The sequence below is a fragment of the Ammospiza caudacuta genome, chromosome 3, assembly GCF_027887145.1.
Source record: "Ammospiza caudacuta isolate bAmmCau1 chromosome 3, bAmmCau1.pri, whole genome shotgun sequence".
Taxonomy (NCBI): domain Eukaryota; kingdom Metazoa; phylum Chordata; class Aves; order Passeriformes; family Passerellidae; genus Ammospiza; species Ammospiza caudacuta.
In genome coordinates, this window is record NC_080595.1 from 76920835 (window position 1) to 76945638 (window position 24804).

The 24804-nt window shown below is 39.6% G+C and overlaps 1 protein-coding gene across 1 annotated transcript in view; it reads left to right on the plus strand.

Annotated features, from left to right (window-relative positions):
- LDAH (lipid droplet associated hydrolase) overlaps nt 1-24804 on the plus strand; it is a 111899-nt gene extending 87095 nt beyond the window's left edge. The window contains exons 6-7 of the mRNA XM_058801935.1: nt 11026-11108; nt 23530-24804. Of these exons, the coding sequence (XP_058657918.1) occupies nt 11026-11108; nt 23530-23721 (275 nt within the window). The 3' untranslated portion in view covers nt 23722-24804. The remainder of the gene's footprint in view (nt 1-11025; nt 11109-23529) is intronic.

The window sequence follows — 24804 nt, forward strand, 5'->3', positions numbered from 1 at the left end:
GGACAGAGACCAGCTGCAAAATATTGTTTTACTGAAGAAAAAATGAATTAACTGAGTGACATTCAACCTGGAAAAATAAAGCTAATGGAATACATAAGAATTTTTTTTTAAGTATGTAAAACATAGGTTCTCTATAGATAGGGAACAGAATCAAGGGAGCCAGAAGTAGTGAGTGAGTGAGCATGGCCAGGAAGGGCCATAAAACTTGTTATGCTGCAGACTCTCAGAATACCCTGCAGAAGTACTGAGAATACCCACAGCCTGCACTACAGTCACAAGGGGATCACTGATCTCTTACAAACCCCTTCAGTTCTTTATTCATTTCTTGGTGAACAAAAGACAGTATCTTGGTATGTATGACCTTCACAAAACAGTGTAAGGTGTCTCTCCACTCTCTGTATACATCTGCTTGAGGGCTTGGTTGATCTGAGTAGTGGCACCGGATTTGCATTTTGGAAACATCATGAAGGCAGGGCCATGCTCTCCTTCTCCTCTGAATTTGTCCACTCTAGAAACTGTTACAGTATGTTCTTCCAAGGCTGATGCTGCTGAAACTGTACTATCTGGACCTTGAAGTAAAAATTTGGCTTTGTGTTTCTCCTTGTATCCATTGCAGAGCATAGCTCCTACTAACTAATAAAACAGAACAATATTTTCATGTGTAGGACTTAATAAATTTACACCTACAGCCACAATCTTGTTGATAGAGTCAACATAATCTAAGGCCAGCAGCAGTGGGGAAATGAAGTGAGCTCGGGTAACCCTTTGTAGTCTTATGTTTGTCTGATGAACAAGCTATTAAAGAATGTGTGTGTGCATCCATTAAGTTGTCTAGATTGGGGATATCTTCACAGCCACTCATTTTTGTTGGAAAAGGAACTATTTTGATGATTTCCTGAAAACTATTAGCCAATGAAGTTGAAAAGGATTTTTTTCCTTTGTTATTGTCCCTTGTTTCATTAGTATGGCATCTCTTTCTGTCTATTCAATCACAGTAAGTTCATTTCCGTAGCCCAGCAAATAACACTGTATCATTTTTATGTAATTAATATACAGGGAAAATTATATTTATGTATAAATTATATGATTTATACATAAGTAATATTTAAATAATAAAATAATACTTATGCAATTAATATACAGAGCAAACCAAACAGAATGAGCTCTAGTCACGGCACTACAACACACAGCTATTTTTAAAGTAATCTAGGGCATGTATATCTCTGAAAATTTATCAGGATCAAGTCAGAAATACATAACCTTTTGTATTTTATGGATATGTGTGCTGTGTTCAAGTAATTTTTTTCAAGAGTTCTTTCCATAAAGACATAGTTCCAGATCATCTCAAATTTTTTCAGGCAACATAGTGTGACGCCTCAGTTTTTAGTGTGAGTTCATGATTAATTTAGGCCTAATCTAATCTTTTGTTTGCAAATAAGCAGGCAAATCTTCTTTGGATATTCAATAATCAAGCAAGAATTTTAAAGACTTGAGGAAAAACACATATTTCTGTCCAAGTACAGGAAATCTCTGTATTGCTTCAAGAATCAAGTATAAAGTTTATCTGTCCTGAATAAGAAATGTGTGCAATTTGCACAACTTCCCAAGTTCTAGCATAGATCTCTTGATATCCAGAGAGTCAGCAGATGAGAAATTAGTTTTGACTATTGTTCTAAAATCTTTAGAAAACAATGATAATAATTCTAGGCATGCAGTTCTTAAAAATCAGGAAGTTTTCTATTTCACATGTGGTTTGCTTGGCTACACTGTGGCTGCATCAATGTGTTTGAAGTTTTGCTCAATAGATATAGGTATCCATCTAATGACTGGCTGCTTGAATTGGAGATTAAAGAACCCGAAGCATTGAAAAGCTTGATTGATTTCAGTCATTATTGTTTGTGAAAACTAATAATTTAGCTGAAGGATATTAAGTCCTTGCTGTGACACTTTGGGTTAAAGAGCTACCAATGATATAAAGCACTCTATTCTTTTCTGGATCCTTGATTTTAGTCCAATCAGGGTTCCTCTATCACAAAACCCCAACAAATAAATCAAACACATTTTGGCACAGTTTGTTGTCTCTGCTTAGCAAATGTATGAGACTGAACTGACACTGATCCTTAATCACCTTTAATCCATGGAGAGGGAATGATCCTACCAGGGCAGGAAAAAGGTCACTGGCAGGATCATGGGGAGAAGCTAAGTTGGCAGTAAATTTCATAAGCCTGACCTGGGAATAAATGAGGAGCTTCATTTTCAAAGTAATCTGTGTATATAAAAGATCTGCAAAAGTTACAGCATTTTAAGGTATTTATGTGTTAAAAACACTATAAATATGGTATTTGTCTGTTTAAACTTTGATTCACTTTGAAGCTCTTAGTCCTAATTGTTTATAATAGTTAATTAACACTAGCTTTTTTTTTTTTTACTAAATCTTGGTAACCTGGTTGTGAATTACAAGGGGTATCAGCAGCTTAAGATGGAATAGAACATGATAAAAACTTTGGGGTTCTACAGCTGTCACCAGGTACCTTGGCCAGTTTCTGTAGGTTTGCAACCACATTTTTTTGTTTGTTTTGTTAGAAATAAACCATATGAAGGAATATTTACAAAGGCCATGATACTGCAAAAATTCATGTTACAAGCTTCACTTTCTGTGCTTTGGATTATCCCACTGACTCATACTGACTCATCATGCATCAGTCCAGTATATGCAAAAGTACACATTTGAAGGAATGGGATTATGCCATGAAAATGAAGAACAAAGCCCACTCAAATTTGCTTTAGACTGTTAAACCAGATCAACATATTGAATAAGCAAAAAGATGTTTACAGGAAAAGCTAAAGAGCTTCTATATTTCTTTTCCTAGAAATCCTTGACTGGTTCAAAGCCAAATTGTTAGGAGCCTGTTTCCTAGATAGGAATTTAGAGTGCAGGGGCATTGGACTTTTGCCTTCCATGCAAAGGATAAGAAAAAAATAATTTTTGTTCCTTTCTTCTAAACTCTTTTCAGGAGAGAACTGCAGTTTATGTATCCTCAGCAGGTAGGGAGATGGCTTCATAAGTCGCATCCTGGCAAGACAGGATTTAGGATTTAACTCCAGCCTTGATACTGCAAACCATCCTCGCCCACTAAGGAGCTTTCAGTCCACTCTGTGTGTGTCTGTGACTGGGGTTGTGGAGCACTCACACTCATTTCTGTGAGCACACCCTCCCGGTTTCAGGGTCTGAATATCCACGTTACCAAAAGAGCTGATGTGAGCGGTGTACATCTCGCTTACACATCCCATCACAGCAGTGCTGTGGTTCTTCAGACACTGAATGTTCTCATGATTTATCACTGGGTGAAGTCCCTCCTTCAGTCCCTTCTTGCTTTTGGGAGGAAGCTCTACAAGTGCACAACTTCTCATGAAGCTCATCAGCCACACCGTACACCTTCACTTTATGGCAGGATCAGCTTATTTCAGTTGAACTAAATATCAGTTAGGGACTGGTGGAAGGCACACAGATTTCAAACTACAGGACAGTTGTCATCCTCCAGATATTTAACACTGTCACTTCAAACATTCCTGCTAAAAGCAAAGAGGCAGAAGTGTGTGTGTGCAGTATTAGGTCCTCCAAGCCTTTGGTATTGGCTTCATTAAGCCAGTTCAGAGAAAGATTTTAAGTTCGAAAAGCACAGTTTTCTCACAGAGGCATGTTTTGACTTTGGGTACTTTCAGACTAGCCTTTGGCTCTGTTTTTGAGGTTTTCTTCATCAGATAGTTGTGAAGATTTTGTTACTTGATCACTGTAAAAAGCAACGTTCAAGGTAGTGGTGAACAATAATAAGGGAACATGATGAATTTGGCTCTGTAATTTCATTATTGATAAAGAAATATATTTTTCAAGGACTAATTGATAGACATTTCTACACAATGTTTTTCACTTGCAGGTATTTTTAAGACAGTCTACAAAACACACTTCATTGTCATAGCAGCCTGAAGTGTGTTTTTAAAATGAGAAAACTGAGACATAGAGATTTTTTAATTTGTACTGGGTCTCAGAGGATTTCAGTGACAGTTCACAAAAATTCCAGGCCTCTTGACCTTTCATCCCACAGTCTTATCTTTCACTTGTAATGATTTTCCAGAATACTAATTTCAGTCTTCTTTTACCTTTACTGAGCCCTGAATATTTCTTTCTTCGGTGACAGTGGTGCATGCCAAATAGATGGAAGCTACACACTCACCCTAGCCCAGGATGGACACTGAGGTCTCAGCTCCAGCAGAGCTTCCACACAGCCCATTAAGTGCATTTCCTACATTTGCATTTTGAGCCACAGTCCTACAGATTGCTGGATGTGCTTTATTTTTGTGCAGTGAATGGTTCTGCAGGCTTGGGTGAAACAGCTTCACACAGGAAGTTCAGCATGTGGGCTCTACATTGCATTTTATATTCTACTTGAAATCATGACAATAAAACCCAATAAATATTTTTTCCAGGACTCTTGGTAATGATTGTGGGATTCTAGAGATTTCCTGCTAAAGCAAGCATTGGCACAGGTTGGAAATCTTTCCAGAGTCAGTAACACCAGGTAGCAAACACTGTGCAGGTGATCGTACAGGACAACCTTCCTCTTCAAACCCAGTGAAAGATTTCAGACGCCATTCATTTTTTAAGTGTCAGCATCTGGTTGTGCCCAGTTCACAGCCTGATTTTCAGAGCTGCTGAAAAGCTCAAAGTAACAGTCCTTGAGAGCTTTTTTAGATGGCTTTCTAATTGCACACAAAAGAGGTAAGTTCTGAGGTATATCCTTAGAAAAAGCCGTTTGGTATTCATGAAATTAGGAAACAGAACAAGTTTTTTTTTCAAAAGGAAAGAACTAAATATTCAAAAAATGCCAAGGTTAGCAGAGTGTAGTATTAGGAAATAGCAGAGAGATTTCTCCCTGAACTTGTGACTTAGCTTTTGAGAAAAATAGCTTTTTTGAAGAAGCCCAGATTGACATTCCATAGCAGCCAGAGAGAAGGTTACTGTTCCTGCTTTATAATTGTATAGCTTTAAATATAGCTTTCCCCAGACATTAAACATCTTACACTAATGTGGATTAGAGGGAAGCAGTGGATTTAGGATATTTTGACTTTAACAAAAATGTTTACAGTGTCTCCCATTATGTTCTTACAAAGTTTAGGAAATATGACATACCTGACAGCACCTACTAGACAGATGTATCACTGCCTGGAAAATGGGATTCAGGAAGATTTCTGGAACTGGAAAGATGTATCTAGTAGGATTTTGTGACAGTCTTATCTTCGTTCTTTTAGTATTCAGTAGCTGTTCCCTATGTGACCAGCAGAACACAGTGTGTGTGTTTGCTGAGGTTACAGAAAGCACCATGCTAGAATAGGCTGCAGATGTGCTGGAGAGGGATGGGATCAAAGTGACCTTCACAAGCTAAGACAAGTGCTGGGGAGCAAGGAGAGGACAATGCTGTCATTCCTCAGGGAGCCAAGTTGTTCTGTGTGTAAATTTCTTACAAGGGTGGTAAATTACTGGTTAAGGAATAGTTCCACAAGAAAATATAATGGGAATATTGTGTGTCACAAGTTCATGTGGGTTAATGTGCTGTAAAATGAAGCATGAATCTCATACATATGAAGAAGTACAAGGGCTGAAAGACCTGCAGCTCTGCTGTTGAAGAGAGAGAGATTCACTGGCATGAGCTGAAATTCAGCATCAGTAAAATTCAAGAGAGACATGAGCCACTGGTCATATCTATAGAAAACTAAGTAGCAGATGTAGAGAATGGTATCTAAAAGGTGGGGTTGATGTAAGTATAAGGTATCTGGCCTTTGTAGAGATTTGCCCTAAAATTAATTTTATTAACTGTGTTTACAATTAGAGGAGCTCAGGGCAACGCACCTAAAGTGAATGCGTCAAATGTGTGTGCAGATCAGTTTCCTGTGGCAGCAAGGTTCATAATTAATTGCATATGACATTAATAAGTATTTCCTTTTATTGTTTTGTATTTAAATGTTTTGTGCTCCAAGAGGGGGAAGACCAGTGTGTCATAAAGTAACACGAACATGATGGAACAGATGTTTATTGTACTTCTTTGATTGTTTTCCCCACCATTCTCAGTTTTGCAGTGTCCCTCAGGGGTTGTGGCTGTCAGCATAGAGTAAATGGTTTTTCAGGTGTGACCACATGGTGTAGTGGTACTGCAGAATTCCATAGTGGTACTGCAGAATTCTGCATCATCTTCCTCCTGCTGTTCAAGAAACTTGGTATATGGTGTGATTGGACTTTGGAGTTAATGTGGGTAGTGAACACCAGTCATCTTGGTGATCTCTGGATTCTGATTGCATTCTTTGCATTGATTATAAGCTTGTAATGGAAAAACACTCTGGTTTTTTTCTGCATGTATCTTGATTTCTTTAATTTGAACTTCATTACTGCATTGGCTTTTTTTTCTCTCTTTTAATTGGCTCTGTCTCATTCTCACTGCCTGTTCCTCACAACCTGACTAACATCATGTCCTGTGTAAATGGTGTCAATAAAGGACTTATCTGTTTACCAGAAGATTAAGAAATCAGGTACCCATTTGTTTTTAATATCGACCTGGACTGGAATCTTTGGCCAGGATTCATTCCACTTCGTTTTAGTAATTAATTAATTCAGTAATTAATTCAGATTAAGATCTAAAGGTTTTATCCCTGAAAATCGAGTCATCTTGAGAAGTGATTTAATCCATAGCAGAAATTATTAATTTGCCAGGTGTGTTCAGTAATTATTTAGAGATTTTAAAACAAAATTTCAAATTGTATTAATTTATTAGGATTTATTTGCATTTTATTATAATAAATTTATTCTTTTTAAAATTGTGATGACTCTAGAGCTTCTTTATAGTTATGAAGACCAGATTATCTAAGCCTATTTTTATATTTGCTTCCAAACTCCTTATCATATTACAGCCTTTCATTTTATAGATGTTTAATTCCAGCCAAAGTTTGTGTCATATGTGAGAGAGTTTTTTAAAGACCTGCAGTTTTTGTAATCTAGTTATGCATACTTCAGAATTTAAAGATCAGTAAAATCCTATTTTCCTTTGTAAAATCAGTAGCAATTAGATAGTATTTTCCACTCCCAAAGCCATAGGACAGGGTGATTCTTGAGTAGCAAGATTGTTATTAACTCAGCAATTCTCAATTTGGAGTTCTTTCAAACCCTAAATATACCTTCTAGCCCTGATGTATTTTGTGTTCTCTCCCCACTGTTGCTTCTTCTCAATATCTCACTACTCAAAGAGAAATTGTTATCACCAGAAAAAGAATATAGAGAGCAAAAACCTCCTGAATGTATTGAACAAGAAAGTTGGATGCCATAAAGGAAAGTCATTTATCTTTCAAACAGCATCATAATCTTCTTTAGCTGCTCCCTTAGCCTATACAAATTCTGTTGTAGGCCTCTTGTTCCTGATATACCTAAGGAATATTTTATTGTTTATTTTTAAATCCTTTAATGTTTGTTCTTGGAAACCTACTTCTGCTCTTTGCAATTTCCTCTTACTTAATGCCTGCTGAAGTTTAAGTTCCTGTTTATTGGTTTCCCTAGGATCATGTTTCCAAAATTTGAAGGATTCCTGTTTGGTTGAAATAGACTCTTGAACCTTGCTGTTCATCCGGTTTAGCTTAATCCTGCCTTCCTGGTTCCCTTTCTTGCACAGTGCCCAAACCTTCAGAGACATTTCCTTTTGAAGTACTGCCCTTGCTGCCTTTGCTGTCTTACAGTTTTACTTTTAGTATCTCTGTGACTCAGCTTACTACATGTGTGAATTTCACTTCAATTCTTATTATTTACTGAAAAAACCACACAACCCACCCAGGAGTATGAGCAGAGTGCACTGAGAACAGGGGACAGAGCAACCAGGAATATGGGAGAAGGGGAGCAGGACAGTACTTCTGTTCCCACTGTGTGACTGAAGTTGGGGTGGAAAGCTGCCTGCAGCATCCCAGTAGTGTTGAATCTGTCAGGTTCTGCCCTGAGGGCCACTGCTGCTGTAATCCCTGGCCTCCATCCACTGCAGGTACTGCAAGGTAATGCAGCAGCTCTGACTGCCCTTCTGCTATCTCCTGTGGCCTGCTAACAAGAATTGAATGTTGGGCTGAAAAGTAGAGGTCTTGACATAGTGAGATCCTCATACAGGGTGTTTGGTACAAGTCCTGTTGCCACAGATATCCTGCCAAATCCAGGCTATTGCACTTAGTGCTTTGTGAAATCCTCTAAATCCAGGGAGATAACTTGGTCACCTGAATAACCAGCACTTAGAGTAGCAAGGGCTGCTCTCCACATCTGCCTTCTGACACAGAGCAGGGCTTTTGGCAGACAGCTTCAGTTATAGGTAATAGTTCTGAGCACTAAAGTCATATAGTTACCACATTAGAAACAGAACTCAATCAGAAATTAACTGCATTCCTGTGGAATTCCTCATTATGACTTAAAGAGTGGTCTGGATTGGAAAGGACCTAAAAGATTCTAACTTCCCTGCTATGGATAGGGACACCTTTCACTAGACTTGGTTGTTCAAAGCCCCATCCAACCTGGCCTTGAACACTTCCACAGATGGGGCATCCACAGCTTCTGAAGCAACCTGTGCCAGCGCCTCACAGTAAAGAATTTCTCCCTCACAGTAAAGAATTTCTTCCTAATATCCAATCTAAACTTGCTGTCTTTGAGTTTAAGGCCATTCCCCCTTGTCCTATTACTCCATGCTCTTGTGAGAATTCCTACTCAGCCCCTTTGGATACTGGAAAGTGCTACAAATCTTCCAAAATCCTCCTTTCATCCAGGCTGAACAGCTCCAACTCACTCAGCCTGTCTTCACAGGAGAGGTGTTCCAGCCCTGTGGTCAGTTTAGTGACTCTCCTCTGGACATGTTCCAATTGTCTTTCTTATCTCTTGTTTAAGTTTTTCCTGGATGATTTTTGAAGATGCATTGAAGATGTGCATCCTTCTAAAAACAAGGAATGTAATCCATCAGTTTGGAGCTGAATTGAGAGAACAACAACCAGTGTCAGGGTATGAACTCAGCAATGCTGTAGATGCACAGATTTTGCCAGCTGCACCACAGGATTGGATGGCTGGGTTGCTAGAAATGAAACTGCACAGAGACCCCTTTTCCCAGCAGAGTAGGGTGGGACCAGCAGATTTGTTGGATTGTCTATGACAACCCTTTCATTTTGTCAAGGAAAGGCAGAACTTGCACAAGCTGCATTTAATGTTTAATTGAAGAAGGCAGAGCTCTGCAGGCCTGTAACTGAATTGCATCTGTTTTGGCTGGCTCAGAAGTAAATATTACTTTCTAGGATTTTTTTTTATTCATTTGAGACCACTGGCTTTGTCTGTTAACATTTGAACTGCAGTGGCATCACTCATCTCTCCAGTGGCATTCTGTTTCCTTAGAGCACTGCTGGAATTTCAGCCAACTCCATGTTCTGGTCACCACCAAAGACCAGTGTGATTGCCACTTCCTCCCCTGTCCCACAGTGTGAGAATGTTTTACTCCTGTCTCAAAGCAGCATCAGATCCAACACTGTCATTAACTACTTGTGCACAAAACTTCATTGGTTCTGATTTTTAAAATTATCAAAGTTTTTCAATTTTCTCCTCTTTTTCAGGAGAAGATTTAGTATCTTAAAATACTTTCCATTATTTTGAGACCTAGAAATTGAAATGTTTTTGGATAATTTAGCCACGTTGGTTTTACAAACTGGTGAGAAAGTAGAATATTGTCATTTATTCCCACATATAGGTTATGAATGTCTCTGTGATCACAGGTCAGGAGAGGCTTGGCCATTTTATTAGCCCAGTAAGCTAACTGGTGCAAAAAAGAGCTAAAAGAAGTACTGATTCTTTGGCTAGCTTCACATTTCTTCAGTACAGCATGATGATGACAGAAATGGATAACCCTTCTTAAAACACTCTCTCATATTCTGGAAACATAATGCATGGAGCAACTCCTGATTCTGCAGTTGAATACAAGGTTTTCTCCAGCAGCAGAATTCATAATCTGCAGTGCTTGTTCAAAGCCAGGCTTTGGACAGTATGATGAGCTTCTGTAGGGTCTGTTGTATGAGAAGTCAGGCCAGGTGGGCAGTGTGGTCCTTCTGTGTCAGGATGTTTAAATTGGTGAATATTCAGACATCCAGAAAAACCAACCCAACTAAGCACTTTTCAGAAGTGCTTAGTTCCCATTGCTGTCTAACATTATAAGGGACATGCCTGAACTCAAGACTTCATAAAATTAATTAGGTGTCCAAATGTTAGACTCCGTCATTTATGTCTCTAAGACAGTGTCTTGCAGATCAACTGAAAATAAATTGCACTAAGCTATTTTTAATACTTTACATTCCAGAGAGCTAAGACTTAGACATTTGGTGTCCAGTCCAGTCTTGACTGGACACATGCCATCAATTTTATGAAGGACAATCACATATTTGTAGCTGCCATTGTTTTTTTTTATTTTTTTATTTTTTTGTGTTGAATATTTGAATGACTTGCATAATGATATGTCAATAATGTATTAATCTACTGATTAATAATGCCTTGTAATGTATGTTTTGTATTTAAAACCCAGTCTTGAAAACCCTCCGTATGGGATTTTCATGCTGACCTTTACTTTTCTAAAAGCATGTAATGAAAGCTGGTCATTAGAGTTCTTTCTCTGGTCAGGAGAGAAAGTCATCACCATGGGCTGATCTAGAAGTCTGTAGGATAGATGGATAGAGTTACAATTGAAAAATCCTTTCCCTCTCCATTAATTATGGAATTAATTAATTAATAGGAGGTAAGTTAATTCAGTCTGTATGCCTTTTTAATTGTTAGGTGAGATAAACTCTTTCCGTCCATGGCATTATTTTCCATGGGATTGTCAAGACGATGACTGCTCTAATTGCTCTGGTTCTTTGCAGAGTTGTGTCTGTATTGTACTTATTAGCAGTTTTGCTATGTATTTACATTATTCCCTGTTTCTTTTTCTGTAGCCAACATCTTGTACATGGCAAGCCAAGAAATGATGAAGGTGGTGGAGCGAGACAGTACAACCATAAAGCAAAATTTAAAGAAGGTAACTGTTTAATCCTCAGTTTTCAAAGGAAGCCTACATGCATGAGATGTTACACACAGTTATATTTATGCAAAACCAGAATTTCAGCAGGCTTGATTCTGCTTTTTTGTGTCATTCCATTAAAGGGATCACTGATTCTTAAAATGTGTTGATCCAGACCTTTGTAGATGTAGCATTGATAACTATCAGATGTACCAACCCATCTGGTTTGTTTTCCTTGCTGGAGGAGAAGCAGCCTGTGTTCTGGCTGGACATGAGGTGTGGCTCCCAGTGGGGCCTGTAGTTACCTGGGTTCTGATCACACAGGTGGGGTGTCAGTTATTACCATGGGATTCTCCTGGCTCAATCTTCCATGGCTTCAGAATTGAACAGAGAGGAATCAGCAAAATTATGGCTCCACCCTTTCACCCACTGGACTGTAACATAAGAGAAATTCCTCAGAGGCTGGAGGTGCTACTCTACAGGTGAACTAATTCATTTCAGGGACCTTGCTCACACTGAGCTTTCTTGTCTGTATGGATTTAATGTTGAAAGAGATTCTGTAAAGTTCTTATCTGCACCAGTTGCATTTTCCCAGTCACGGTTCAAGGGTTGGCACAGGCCAAGAACTGTTCTAATTGGAGTTCTGATGTGGTCACCCTGTGGTCACCATGTTTTGGAGGCTGAAATAATTTAAAATGTGACCATGGTCAGACAATTCCAGATGGGTTATGAGCCAGAAAACTGTCACATTTCATAAACTTCTATTGTGATAGCCCCTGTGAAAGTAGATAATCAGGGTAACATATTCTACTGTGTTCCTTTCCTTCTCTACAGTTTTCTGTATCATCCCTGTATTTTTGCTAGAAGAATGATTCTAGCACTTTGCACTGGAAGAGATTTTCCTCAGAGAGTGGAGTTTTCTAGGACAGAGGTCCTAGATCTCTGTAAAATTACTCTGTGCCTTTTAAATAGAAACAGTATAAAGTTCATTTCATAAAACAGTCTTTTTTTTGTGGCTGAAAATATTTACTTTTAGTTAGTCCATTTGCCTTCTCTGCACTTTGAAAGGTATGTTCATATTTTAAAGGGGTTGAAGTAGCAAGTAGCACACAGTAACAAGGATCCCTGCACTGTACCTGGCATGCCTGGGCTTTCTCATTTTTGTTGCAGAGCACTCAAAGTTGTGCACTTTGTGGGAATCTCAGAGAAGACACTGAAGGGCTCATCTTGCAGACTGCAAATACTCCCGTTGTCTTTTAAAAGCTTTCCATGGGTTGACCGAAAGCCCAGTGAATTCAAGGGAAATGGTTGATTTTATTGACTGAATCACTCCTCTGAGTGTCAGGGAGCCTGTTCCCTGCCTGTTCCCTGAAGCATGAGCCAAGGCTGACCCCACACAGGCAGGCAGGGCCCTCTCCAAGCAGGATGCAGTCCCACAGCACCGGAGCAGAGCACAGGAGCAGGGTCTATCAACTGTCCCAGACAAGGCAAAGCAATGAAACAGGTCCAGCATCCCTCCAGATAATCCAGTCAGGAGCAAAAGGGGACAGGGGCAGAGGCAGGAGAGGAGACAAGGCTACACATGGGTCCAGAGTCTATCCAGGAGGGATTACCAAAGATATGGTAGAAGGGAGGCTGCAAGGTGGTAGCCATCCAGGTGTCAAGCTGTGTACAGTGTAGATCTGATGTTGGTCTGGGACACAGGGCCAGGGCTGGAGTCACTGCACAGTGTAGCTTGGGAGGCTGAGACTAAAGCAGGACAGAGCTGGAGAGCCTGGAGCCCTGTGCAGGAGGTGTGGGCTGGGGCCAGGCAGGGCTGGTGAGGCTGTCAGTGCCCTGAAGGGTGGCACTGCAGGGCCCTGTGCTGGCAGGGTACAAAGTGAGGAGGGCAGGAGCAGGACTCCAGGTGCTTGAGGAAATGTTAATCACAAGCACACGTGCTTGAAGTCAAGCAGGAATGCTTTGTTGGATGGGACAGTGGTGGTGACAATCAGCTGCAGCTCCAGTGACTTCAGGTGGTCAATCAGATGCTGCACATTACAAAAATTCTGATTTCTTGTACTGAATGAAGGCCCATAGCTAACAGTAAAGTTTGCAGGTGTCCTAGTCTGCTCCATCTGTGCTTTTGACTCTGTCAATCTAAGCATGGTCTTGGCAGGCAGGAGCTGATTTAAACCTGTGTCAACTTTCTTTTATTGATTCTTCTGTGTCCTCATCCATGTGTGGCAAACATACTCAAGAAAAAAAAAAAAGCTGAAGCAAGCTTGTAAGAGTTAGCTAACTGAAGAAAAAGCAAGTCTTAAAGTGAAGCTAAATGCTTCTCTTTTTTCATCTTCTAGTAATTTCTGGGAATGTAAGAATTAAGGGAAAAATTTTCAGTTGGCATCATGTTAAATTTGAAGAGTATTGACAATAAAAATGGGCTTAACATATAAAGGTTGGAAGTTTATAAAAACAGGAACTATAGTCCAAGTTGCTATAGAACTGGCAAGCTGTTACTTCAAAAAATTTATACTGTTTAGTAGTCTCTGTGATCATATGGTAAAATCCAATCTTAACACCTGACTTTGCCAGCTGCTGTGGAATAGAAAAGTTATTTCTGGATCTTATTTGCATTCTGTGATCTGAAAGAAGAGACACAAAATTATTCCAATGTTTCCATGTCCAGGTTTAACTATAATTAATACTAGCTAGGGACCAGGAGAAATTTTATCACCAGACTGCGGATTCTTAGTCTAACAAAGTTAATTGCTTGGATTTATGTTGAAAGAATGAGAGCTGGAATATTGTTTGGATAATTAAATGAGGTTTTTCACTTAAACTATTTTAAAGTCAGGACTTGTGCACATTAGATAGCCGTGGAACTGTATGAGGAGGATGGAGACCTGTCTTCTAACAAAGTAATATATGATAGAGCCTTTGAAATATTGTCTAAAACTATTTGTCCAGATCAAGCAGTACATGGATGTACAGGAGTTTGAGCTTCATATTGCAGTGACATGGGGGGGTTGTGATAAACCAGAAAATCCAAACAAATAAGGTAAGGGATACTGATAAAAGATTTCCTCAGATCTGGAGGTTAATTATTAGCTGATCATGTCTAAGCTGAGCTACCTGTGTTCTTTCACTGTAATAACACCAACTCCCTTTCCTAGCAGAAGCTGGAGGCAAAGATACTACTGAACTAGAGGAAGTTTATTGTAATTCCTGCACAAAAGGAAGTGGGTGTAATTCCATGTTCTTAAAAGATGGATCAGCACTAGGCATCATGAAGCTTTTACAAACAGAATAAAAAAAATTTAAAAGGCAGAGGAAAATGGATGTATTGGGCATTCACTAGCATGCCTGGAATGGACAATGATATTTCCTTATAGAGATTCTCTACAGAACTTAGATTTTTAAGTTTGCATTGTGTCCTGTTTATTGCTCTCTTTTAAGACTTAGCCTTATTGACTCTTTTTCTAAGCATATAAACCTGTTATAATAAATATAACCTTATATGAATCAAGAAGATAATTGCATGAAAACGTAAAACTAGGTGCTTACAGAAGAACCCCTCTTAAAATAATCACCCCTCAGATTTTGTGTTTATTGAGAGATGTATCTGGTTCATTAGTCCATGTGTATTACACAATAGTCCTATTTTGAAATGTAGGATCTGCTCCAAAGCCCTTTTAAATCCATTGAAGAGCTTCCACAGGGTTCAGCAATTTTTGAATCAGTGAACTTTTGTAGTGGTTCATAATTTTTTAAGATGATAAACCACCTCCTCCAACTGCAAATCAGGATTCTTTTGGTTGGCATGTTAATCCAAAAACATTTATATGTTTCTTGAGTTTTTTGCCAGTGGTCTGGTGTAGCAGTTGCATTGATTGCATAAGGAAAAAGACAGGAAACATCTGAAGTAGAGATACAAAGATGAAAAAACCCAACCTGTTGTCTGATAAGAAAGTTACAAACTGGAAATTTATCAACATATTAACCTATTTTCACTCAAACTGTGGAAGTTTGTATTGTAGGTGGCTTATAGACCTTATAGATGATTAAGTGGGGAAGAAATACAGTTTTGAAGAAATTGTATTAATGAAGTCTATGTTTACTACTTTGTGCTTATTCCAGTGGTGTATTTAGAATTTAAAGCAGTGCAAGTTTATATCACACCAATGATACCATAGATAATATGTTCTCCAAAAGTATCAACTAAACAGTGACCCGCAGAGGTTTAGAATAAAGGCTGAAGAATGAAGTATTTCCTCTCCACAGAGAAGTGCTAGGCTTTTCTTTTGCAAAACTGTCCTTGCTAGAGAATTTTTTTTTAAACTAAGCAACCAAGAACTATTTGACCCCTGAAGCAACTGTTTTGATGTTTCCTAGTCTTTTTGTTTGAGTCTCTGTGGACATCCATGTGGGTTAGTAGTGATTCCCAGTGACAGGAGCATGATCTGAAGGTACGTGCTTAAAAGAATGCTACAAATACTTGGCCTGCCCACAGGGTGAGTGAGGTGCTTGCCTACATTTGTGAAAAACCTTCCAAACACTCTTTCTGAATAGGTGCAAAGTGTTCTCTCTAGCCAAGAACACCTCTTTTTTTGGCTGATCTCACATCCTTTTTGGCTTGCCCTCCCTGGAGGTGCAGAGTTGAAGCCAGGGAAGTTGCACATCTGCTTGGGGATTTTGGTGCCCCTGTCATTTAACCAGAAGAACCAGCTTTTCTTTGAAGTGCCCAGAATGCCTAATCAGGGATCAGCAGCTTCTCTCCTTGGTGGAAAAGGATCCCAGTGGGCATTTTAAAAAGTCAGTGTACCACTATATACTTACCTGTGATGTTTCATGTACTCTGTAACTGAGTGTCTGTTACCATCATTTGTGTTGTGAGGTATTCTAGTAAACGAGAGATGACAAGAATTTCCAAAATTTTTGGTGTGAGTACAAGGTGTGTGCTGCACACAGTGAGCAAAGATAGCAGTATTTCCCCAGCCTTCTGAAGAATATTTAAAAGTTACCATCAACCCCTTACTACCCCTTGATTTCCTAGTTCCCCTTTGCAATGCTTCCCACTGGGGAGCATTGCCTTTTACAGCCAGATTCTGGTCCTGCTGTTGTAGGAGACATTTGACTTAGATTAAGTCCTAGTGAATGCAGAGTGTCAGGCTGATACTCAGAGGGGAAAACTGCTTGCAGTAAATACAGTTGGAAGAATCTGTCCCAGCAGTAGTATTGCTTAAATAAGGGTTTCAGGTCTGTTTTTATTTTGGTATTTATACAGACTTGACTTCTGAAATGTTCATGTTCCTGACACATCTAAATATATACCCTCAAAATGCTTTTAAGTCTTTAAAAGTAACATAGATAATATAAATAAGTTAATCACTCTGATTTGTTGATAAATTCTCGGCATCCTTTTTAAAAGCACAGTTTTACTTTGCATTGAGTTTGACCCATCATTATCTGTGAGAAAGTGGAAATAAAAGTGGTCTCTGTTGATCTCATGGGTCTTTGTGCAGAGCAGCCAGTCGTGTTGATAATAAACTGCAGCAGAGTTAGAGAAGCCCTTTTCCTTCCCTTTGTTGATTTACCAAGTCTCAACATTGATAAAGGCATGAAAACTGTGTGAGAATACTTGAATATTCTCACTAGGGAGAGCCCTCACACACCTGGAATCACATGCAAAATAGCCACTACATCAAGCCCCATCTAAGGGACTGCATCTTAATTTTTCTGATAGCAAAATGTTTCTTCATCTCCTTTATAGACAGGGAAGCTAGTTTTGTTTTTTATTTATGCTGGCTTAACAACACTGGCCACCATTATGTTAAATAAACTCAGCACAAGCACTTGAACTACCCATTCCACCTTCACTGCAGGTCCTACAGGTGGGTATTTAAAGAGCATCAGGACCCCAGATTGTCAACTGCCTTTTCTCCAAACAGTCCAGCTGAAAACACTGGGCTTCACACTGCCCTTGGAAAGCTGAGAAAACCCAGTTCTGATAAAACAAGCTGACAAGCAAGTTCCCCAGGACCTTACCATCAAACTGGCTGATCTCAACCATGGCAGCATCACAAGGGAAAGAGATGGTATCTCAGAGAACCATATCCCAAAGCATTTAGGGCTTCCTAAGGCAATGCCAGCTCTTTGAATTCCCAGAAGCCAAAATACAACTGAAGCAAATTTTAAAAAAGTATGTCCCAAACCAGTCTGTTCCCCTATTCTTTTGGCAGGCTAAGGTGGAGACACTTTCATAATTCCAGAGAAGCTAAGTAATTTTCTATAAACCTTGGTTGAAACTAAAATTAATTCTAGGATAATGCCTTTTAAACTAGTTTTCATCCAAGAACAAATAAAACTGGTTACTGTTGAGAGATGTCACCCAGAGAGAAGCTGCTGGAGCAGCCAGTGAATGCATGTGGGAGTAATACTGATAACATGTGAATGTATCAGAGACAAGGATTTCAGCAAGGACACTAGGGCAGTCCTGCTATTGCACGTATGCCACTCCTTTATATCCACAGAGATCAGTCCTTCACTTTGGCCATCAGCTGCAGTGGTGCCTGCCTATGTAATAAGATCCTAAATTTGTTATAACATGCACCAAATTACAGAGAAATAGAAAAAAATTCAATTAATATATTTTAACTTTTTTTTTTATTTTTTTTCAGTGCTGGTCTTTGACAGTTACAGAAGAGGCAGAAAAGAAATCTCTCTGTAATTCACTTCTGTGAACTGTCATACATACTATAACAAGTGCCAATGGAGTCAACTGCAGGAAATCTTTATTATTTTCTTAGAAACTCTTTAAAATGTAAACATCCTGTTGATACAAATCTCAGATCCTTCTGATGTTTACTTAGCAGCTGCCATCATTGTGCAGTGTCAGAGTACAAATACCATATTACAGGGTATGAGGCTGACAGAGCACTATTTGGACTTGTGTTTCATTTTAGAGAAGCTAAGGCTGAAAATACTTCTGAGCCATTTGATGATAAATCACCATCTAAGAATACTGCTGTTATTTTAAAACTATTTGGAGTTTAGAAATTGCATAACTATTTCAAATGCAGCATTGAAATGGTGGCAAAGACAGCCCACGTGCCCTTCACTGTGCCTTCAGGATCAGCAGATCCTGAAGGAGGACATGTTTTAGTCACTCATAGCAAGCAGGATATTGCATCAGGAATCATAAAGTCTTTGTCATGTCCAGTGGTAGGTGCCATTTCCCTTCTGAGTCAGGAATACCTGGAAGTCTCACCATTCAATATTGAAAAAATATAAAAGATAATCCTCTCACCCTCATGGCAGAAAAGTTTAAAAAAAATGCAAATATTGGAAAGTTTAAGCCCACAGCAAAACCAGAAAGAACTTCCTATTTATTATTTTGAAAATCTGTTTATTTTTAAGCTAGTCTAATTATTTTGGGGGCCTGACTCATCATTTCTGAATGCTTGGATTGGCAGCAGCTTTCCATTGCTGGTGCAGTGGTTGTGCTGACTCAGGATGTCTTTACAGCCATCCACCATCCACAGGAAAATATGCATTTTACAGATCCATGCAGGCCATATATTGCATGCCAGTGTTCCCTACATTAATGGAGATCCCATGTGCCTCTGGTTACACATGGTTTGTTAATTATTCCTGCCTGCCTGCTGCAATAGCAAAGCTCCTGGTGTTAAAATTAAGATGCGAAGATGGATTCTGGAAACTTTCATTTAAATATATCTAAAATTGTGCTGCTTAAATGTATTAGGAAAGAGAGGGACATTTTAAAATCTGTGTATTTCTTGTCTGTGTGTGACACAGGCAAAGAACAGATACATTTTGTTATTCAAAAGGAGATGGTCAATCTCATAAATGGCAGTCAAGTAGCTGTCAGGTTTCCTAGGCCCTGTACCAACATCTGGATCACTGAAAATTTACACCTTGGTTGCAGTCTTGCTCTTTCTCATAATCCAGTAATAAGGAAGAAGTTGAAATTAAAAATCACTTCTGTTAAAGTTTTGGATGTGCAGTTGTGGGCACATGGACAGAGTGCACACACCAACACCTGCACATGAAATAAGCAGGAAAAATAACTGCAGCATCAAATCAAGTTCCCCAAATCTTGTTTAAAAACTGTTCTTAGTTGATTATAACAGACAGAAACCTTACTTCGTTGCATGTATGACACACGTGTCTGTCCTACTTTGACTGGTTCTGTTTCAGTCCAAAGGATTCTACAATGTCTGCAAATAAAGCTCAGGGAAAATGCACTGTTTTCTCATGGTGGCAGTTCCTAGCTTGGAGAGGGAAGCTTCTCATTCCAGTGTAGAGGAGACACATGCTGAGCTAGTGAAGAGGTAACTGGTGAGGGAGCAGCAAACAGAGAGGAGGAGGAGGAGGAGGAGGCAGGAAGAACCAAAGGCTGTGTTTGTTTGGCCAAAGGAAAGCTTCTGGTGCTACAGGAGGTGGTGGATTGGAACTACCCGAGCAAAGCCATCTTTCCTGAATGTGTGATGGAAATTGTGGTGCCTGGTACACATGTAAACACCACAGTACAGTCACCTGTACATAGATGTTTTTATGCTGAACTGAACGCAGCACTCTTGACAGGAACAACTGCTGCTCTGAGAGATGCTTGAGGAACAGTGCCAGGAGTATAGGCTCTAGAAAAAACAACTAGAGTTGGAGTGGGGACTCAAAACGAGGTGGAGGACCCAGGAGACTAAAATCTGGACTTTGTAGGGCAAGAATGGGGGACTAGAACAAGAAGCAGAAGTAGTACCAATTGGAAATAATGAGATATGGAGAATAAAACTAAAATAAAGAACCAAAGTGGGTGTAGGGCAGTCTTGAGACCAGAAAGGGTCACTGAACGTCACCTGTAAAGAGTGAGCAAATGACTGGACAACAAGACCAGTAGTTGGTAAAAGTTCTGCCCTTTTCTGGTTGTAATGGAACCTAAATTTCCAAAATCTTATTGTTCTTGTTCTCAGCAGATGCCATTTTACTATGTTTGCCTTAAGAACAGAAGCAGAACAAGATAAGAGAATTTGTAAAGATGGATAGCAAGTAGTGAGGACTTGGTGTTCCAGATCCTGAGGTACCAACAGTTGACTAAATGTCCAGTGGTGACTGGAGGTTTTTAAGTGTGATCCTGAAGAGCATCTTTGCTTTAGTTTCAGTTGGAAGGACTCCATGTGGTCCAAAGTAGGGTAACCAAAGTATGGTAAATATGGACAAACTGGACATTTGCTTCAAAAACACACCGTAGATTTTCAAACTAAATCATTAATTTCTGTGCTGGATGCCTCCAATGTGACAGCAGGAGGAAGGTGTCCCATGCTCCTCTGGCCAGAAGCTGACAGTGCTGCTTCTTTCAATTACACCTTGACCTTAAGGAACAGAGGCCTAAAGCAGCAAATCTGGAGGTGTTGACACTGTTGGCAGCACTTGTAGGTGCCACATGTGAAATAGCTGAGGTTTGGTTTACCTCCTCAAAGCCCAGCAGACTGTACACACAGGTTCTGCTAAAAACCAGCTGCATTACCAAGCATTTCACAGCTGGGGAGCACTGACCTCAATTCAGACACCTTTTGTGTAAGTATGCAGCACTGAGCTTTCATTAAAACATCCCTTTTTCTTCCTTCATTAACCAAAAGAGCTGTGTAATGGAGGAGACAGCATGCTGGATGTACAAGCTCATCTGTGGCAGAAGGGGTAAAATGCCTATTGAAGTAAAAGGGAGTAAGCTGATGGTAAAGGCACCTAAACTTTGAAGAGAATAGGCTCTTGGTGAAGTCACCAATATTTTTCATAGATAGTCACAGTTTGTTCTCATTTTTCTGAATATCTCATTTAAGACCTTGAAATGTGTATTACAGACAGATAAACAGTGTTTCAGAACACCTGCAAAAGCAGTCCAGGAGTGCTGTTCTTTGAGTACAGTTGATACTGTGTAATGCTGCACACTCTGGAAAACCAGCTTGAGGTGTTTCACTCTACACTGCATGCTTTCATATTAATAAATGTAGTTTGACATTAATTTCTGTGCTCCTCCTGCAAAATGAAGATAAAAATTGCCACTAAGGTGCTGCAAAACTAAATTAATAAATGTGAGCATGTGAATCCTGTAGTAGTGCATGCCAGAGGAATGCAGAGCATAAAGAAAATAAATCCTGTCTGTAAACCATGAAATATGTAGTAAATAAATCCCCAGACCGCACACAGAATTTAAAATGAAAAATACTATCAAATAGCAGCTCATCAGCTGAATATCATCCTGTCATTGGATTGAGTGAATCAAGGATCCTTTGGATCATGCAGTGAAAGATTAAACTGCAATGCAAATATACCAGGGGCAAGCTAAGAATGTACATAAATCTTCCATTTAGGCATTTTCAAATCTGTGAGTTCTCAAGTTTACAACCCTACCTGGAGAAGAGCCCATTTCACAGTCCATGCAGACTAAGCCAAGTATTTCATCCACCTTTGTAAGTTTAAATGGCTTTTCATCTTTTTCTAAATGATTGTGTGATGAGTCTCTGTAACTTGCCTTTCAAAAAATCTAACCATTTCAAGGACTACTCCATTAAATTGGAGCTGCTGCATTGCTTTTTTTCCCCCTCAGTTTCATAATCTTTAGTTCTGTATCTGTTGGTAATGGAGCCCAGGGTTGAACATAATTTGGTCAGGTGTTTTGCTTCCAAAAGGCCTGAGTGCATCTGGACATTTTACATTGGCTTTTCTGAAGAACTTTTGCTAGTTTGATATCTTGTGATTGATGAATTGAAGGCAAGATCAAAAGAAATTTTCTGCTAGAGCAAACAACACACACCTTGTTTTCAGCAAGTAGTGAGTGACAAAGGAAACCAGTAATGTTTGTTAATATGGGATGGTTTATGTTCTATGTTTTGCACAGAAATAGAAGTATAACTGGGGTTGGTGTCTGTGCAACTGAGATACTATATTTTGGATATGGCCAATAGTCAATAATGTACAAGATTTGGGCAAACTTCAGCAAGAGAAAAGTGAGTTAGACAAAACCTTGTAATAGTTTGTGAAATGCAGTCTGGGCTCTTAGCCCACCTCTACCCCAGTGGGTCCATTTATTTATATTCCACATGGCTACAAAAATGATGGAATTGAAGATATTTGTGATGAAAGGAAAACTTCTTGTCCCCTAATTTATGTTAGCATTGCTCAATTATTCACTGAAGTACAGAAATGAAATATGAAACAAATGTGAATAATGGAATTGGGCCAAGCTGTGTGTGATGTGTTGAGCAATCAGCATCCTTCTGGTACCTGCATTCGAACATTTTAGTATGAAGAGTGCTCCCCATTAATCTTGTTCTTGTACACTCTGAAATCCACAGGTTTTTTACTCTCTCCCAGAAAACTAATTCCCCCTCATATACTTTATAGAAGTCGAAAAGCATAGCTATAGCAGGCAAAGTTGAGCTGAAAATGAGGAGAAGTGATGACTTGGGGAAATGTGACATTCACTGCTTCTGACAGAGAGAAAAGTCACTTCCGTGAAGATGGCATTTTCCTGGAATTTACAACTTTCATGTTTAGGTGGGCTCTAGGACAGGTAGCACCTGCTTCATGTATGTCATCAGCCAGGGTTATTTGGGCAAAATCAAAGCAAAATGGACTTTTGCAGAATTTTAATTCCATGTTACAACCCAGAAGAAAGTTGTTTGTTGGTCTCTGGGAGGTGCCTGCACTCCACACAGGCAGCATTTCACAAGGATAAGACAGAGAGTTGGGACTGTTCAGCCTGGAGAAGGGAAGGCTCCAGGAGACCTTAGAGCACCTTCCAGTATCTAAAGGGACCTGTAAGAAAAATAGGAATATAAGAAAATTTTTAGCAAGGCCTGTTGCAATAGGACAAGGGGCATTGGTTTTAAACTGAAAGCAGATCAGTTCAGACTGACGGTAGGAGGTGTTTTCACAGCAAGGGTGCTGAGACACTGGCACAGGTTGCCCAGAGAGGTGGTGGATGCCTCAGCCCTGAAAAAATTTAAGGTCACGTTGGATGGGGATTTGAGCAATGTAATATAGGTGAAGTTGTGCCTGGTGATTGCTTTTTTAAAGTCGCTGGAAAGCTAACACGAAAACTGCTAACAGCTATGAAAAACACAACAGCTGGGCTGCTTGCGGGGGGCACTTCATGGACAACTCCATGTTTTGAGCCATAATAAGAAATTTACTAAGTCAGCCAGGCTTTCATCAGCAGATTTCTGTTTTCAGAGTTAAACCTCTATTGTGTTCCACAATTTTGCAGAGCATTTAATTGTCTTCATCATACCTGCAGACCTGGAAACAACCAAGAAGTACCAGTCTGCTATTCCTCACAGCGTATCTGAGGATTTGATGCATTACTTATTTCCAAACTATTGCATTGGTTGCTCCATCAGTAACATTCCACACTGATTATTTGATGTGCTTTTTTTCCTAGCTGATTTTTTACTATGGAACTGGAGACAGCTGGTGTCCACAGCACTACTACGACGAGATCAAAATGGATTTTCCAGACGGGGACATCCGGCTCTGTGAGAAGGGGCTCCGCCACGCCTTCGTGCTCGATGCCAGCAAGGAGATGGCTGCCATGATCACAGACTGGCTACAGGATGATCTGACCAAATTATAAACACTAATTCAGTGATCAACAAGAAAAAGATGTAATTATTTTGTGAACGTGTAAATTTTTTTTGTGAGAGAGTCTGTCTTTTTTTTTTTTTCTGTTTACTATAGATTATGGCTTGTTTTCTATTGAGATGTTTTAGAGGAAGTTAAAGAGAGACTGGCTGGTCCAAAGTATAATTTTATTGACTCAGTGCTTATGTAGTTTCATCCTGAGTCTTCAGGACTCTGGAAGACATGGCAAAGGGTGGAATATTTATTGTCTGCTGGCACTTTAGACAATGCTGACACAACTGCACCTGAGCTGCTCCCACCCCACTCTCTGCTGCAGAAGTGTCAGCATGTGGGTGGGTCCTGGCAATGGTCCTGGGCAGCCCTGACCTTGTCTCCTCTGGGTCAGAGGGGGTCGGTGGTCAGGCTGAGTTTGGGATGGGTTCAGGGAAGATGTGGAGATCAGGTGTGCAGTTTCTCCAAGTCTCACCATGGGTTTGGGGCACTGCCAGGACTCCACAGGGTATTAGAAATGCTGTGAGGTATCTGTGACTGCTCAGCAAGGGAATATATAAGGATCTCTTACCTGGAACATGGCCAAGTGTTTCATTTTTCAGTTGACTGTAGAGAAGGAAAAGTACACTGGTCAAAAAATGCCAGTATTTAAAAGTTAAAATGGATTGCAGAATCCATGTATAACAACTTCTAGGTGGCCTAGGTCTCCTAATGAAGTCCATGAGAACAGTGCTTGCTCAGCAACTTTAAAGAATTGAACCACTTTTGAGGCATGTCTAAATTTCAGTTCTTTGCTTTAAGGACTGAAGTATGAAATTTTCTGCCAAGCCACAAATTAGGTACGTTCACCATCAGAAAACATCTGTTACTGTGCCATGGCTGCACCCATGACATGGCATGAATGTTACTGTTGAGAACCAGACCCTTGCATGGTGCTGACAAGTTCCCTGTTCCTCACATTTGGTGAACCCTTTCCTTTACAGATGGAAAAAAAAAAAAAAAAGAAAAAAGCCTCCTACCAGTTGTGATAACAAAAGAAGTTGCAGGGAATAGCTAGAAATGAAAATATTGCAAGTAAGGGGAA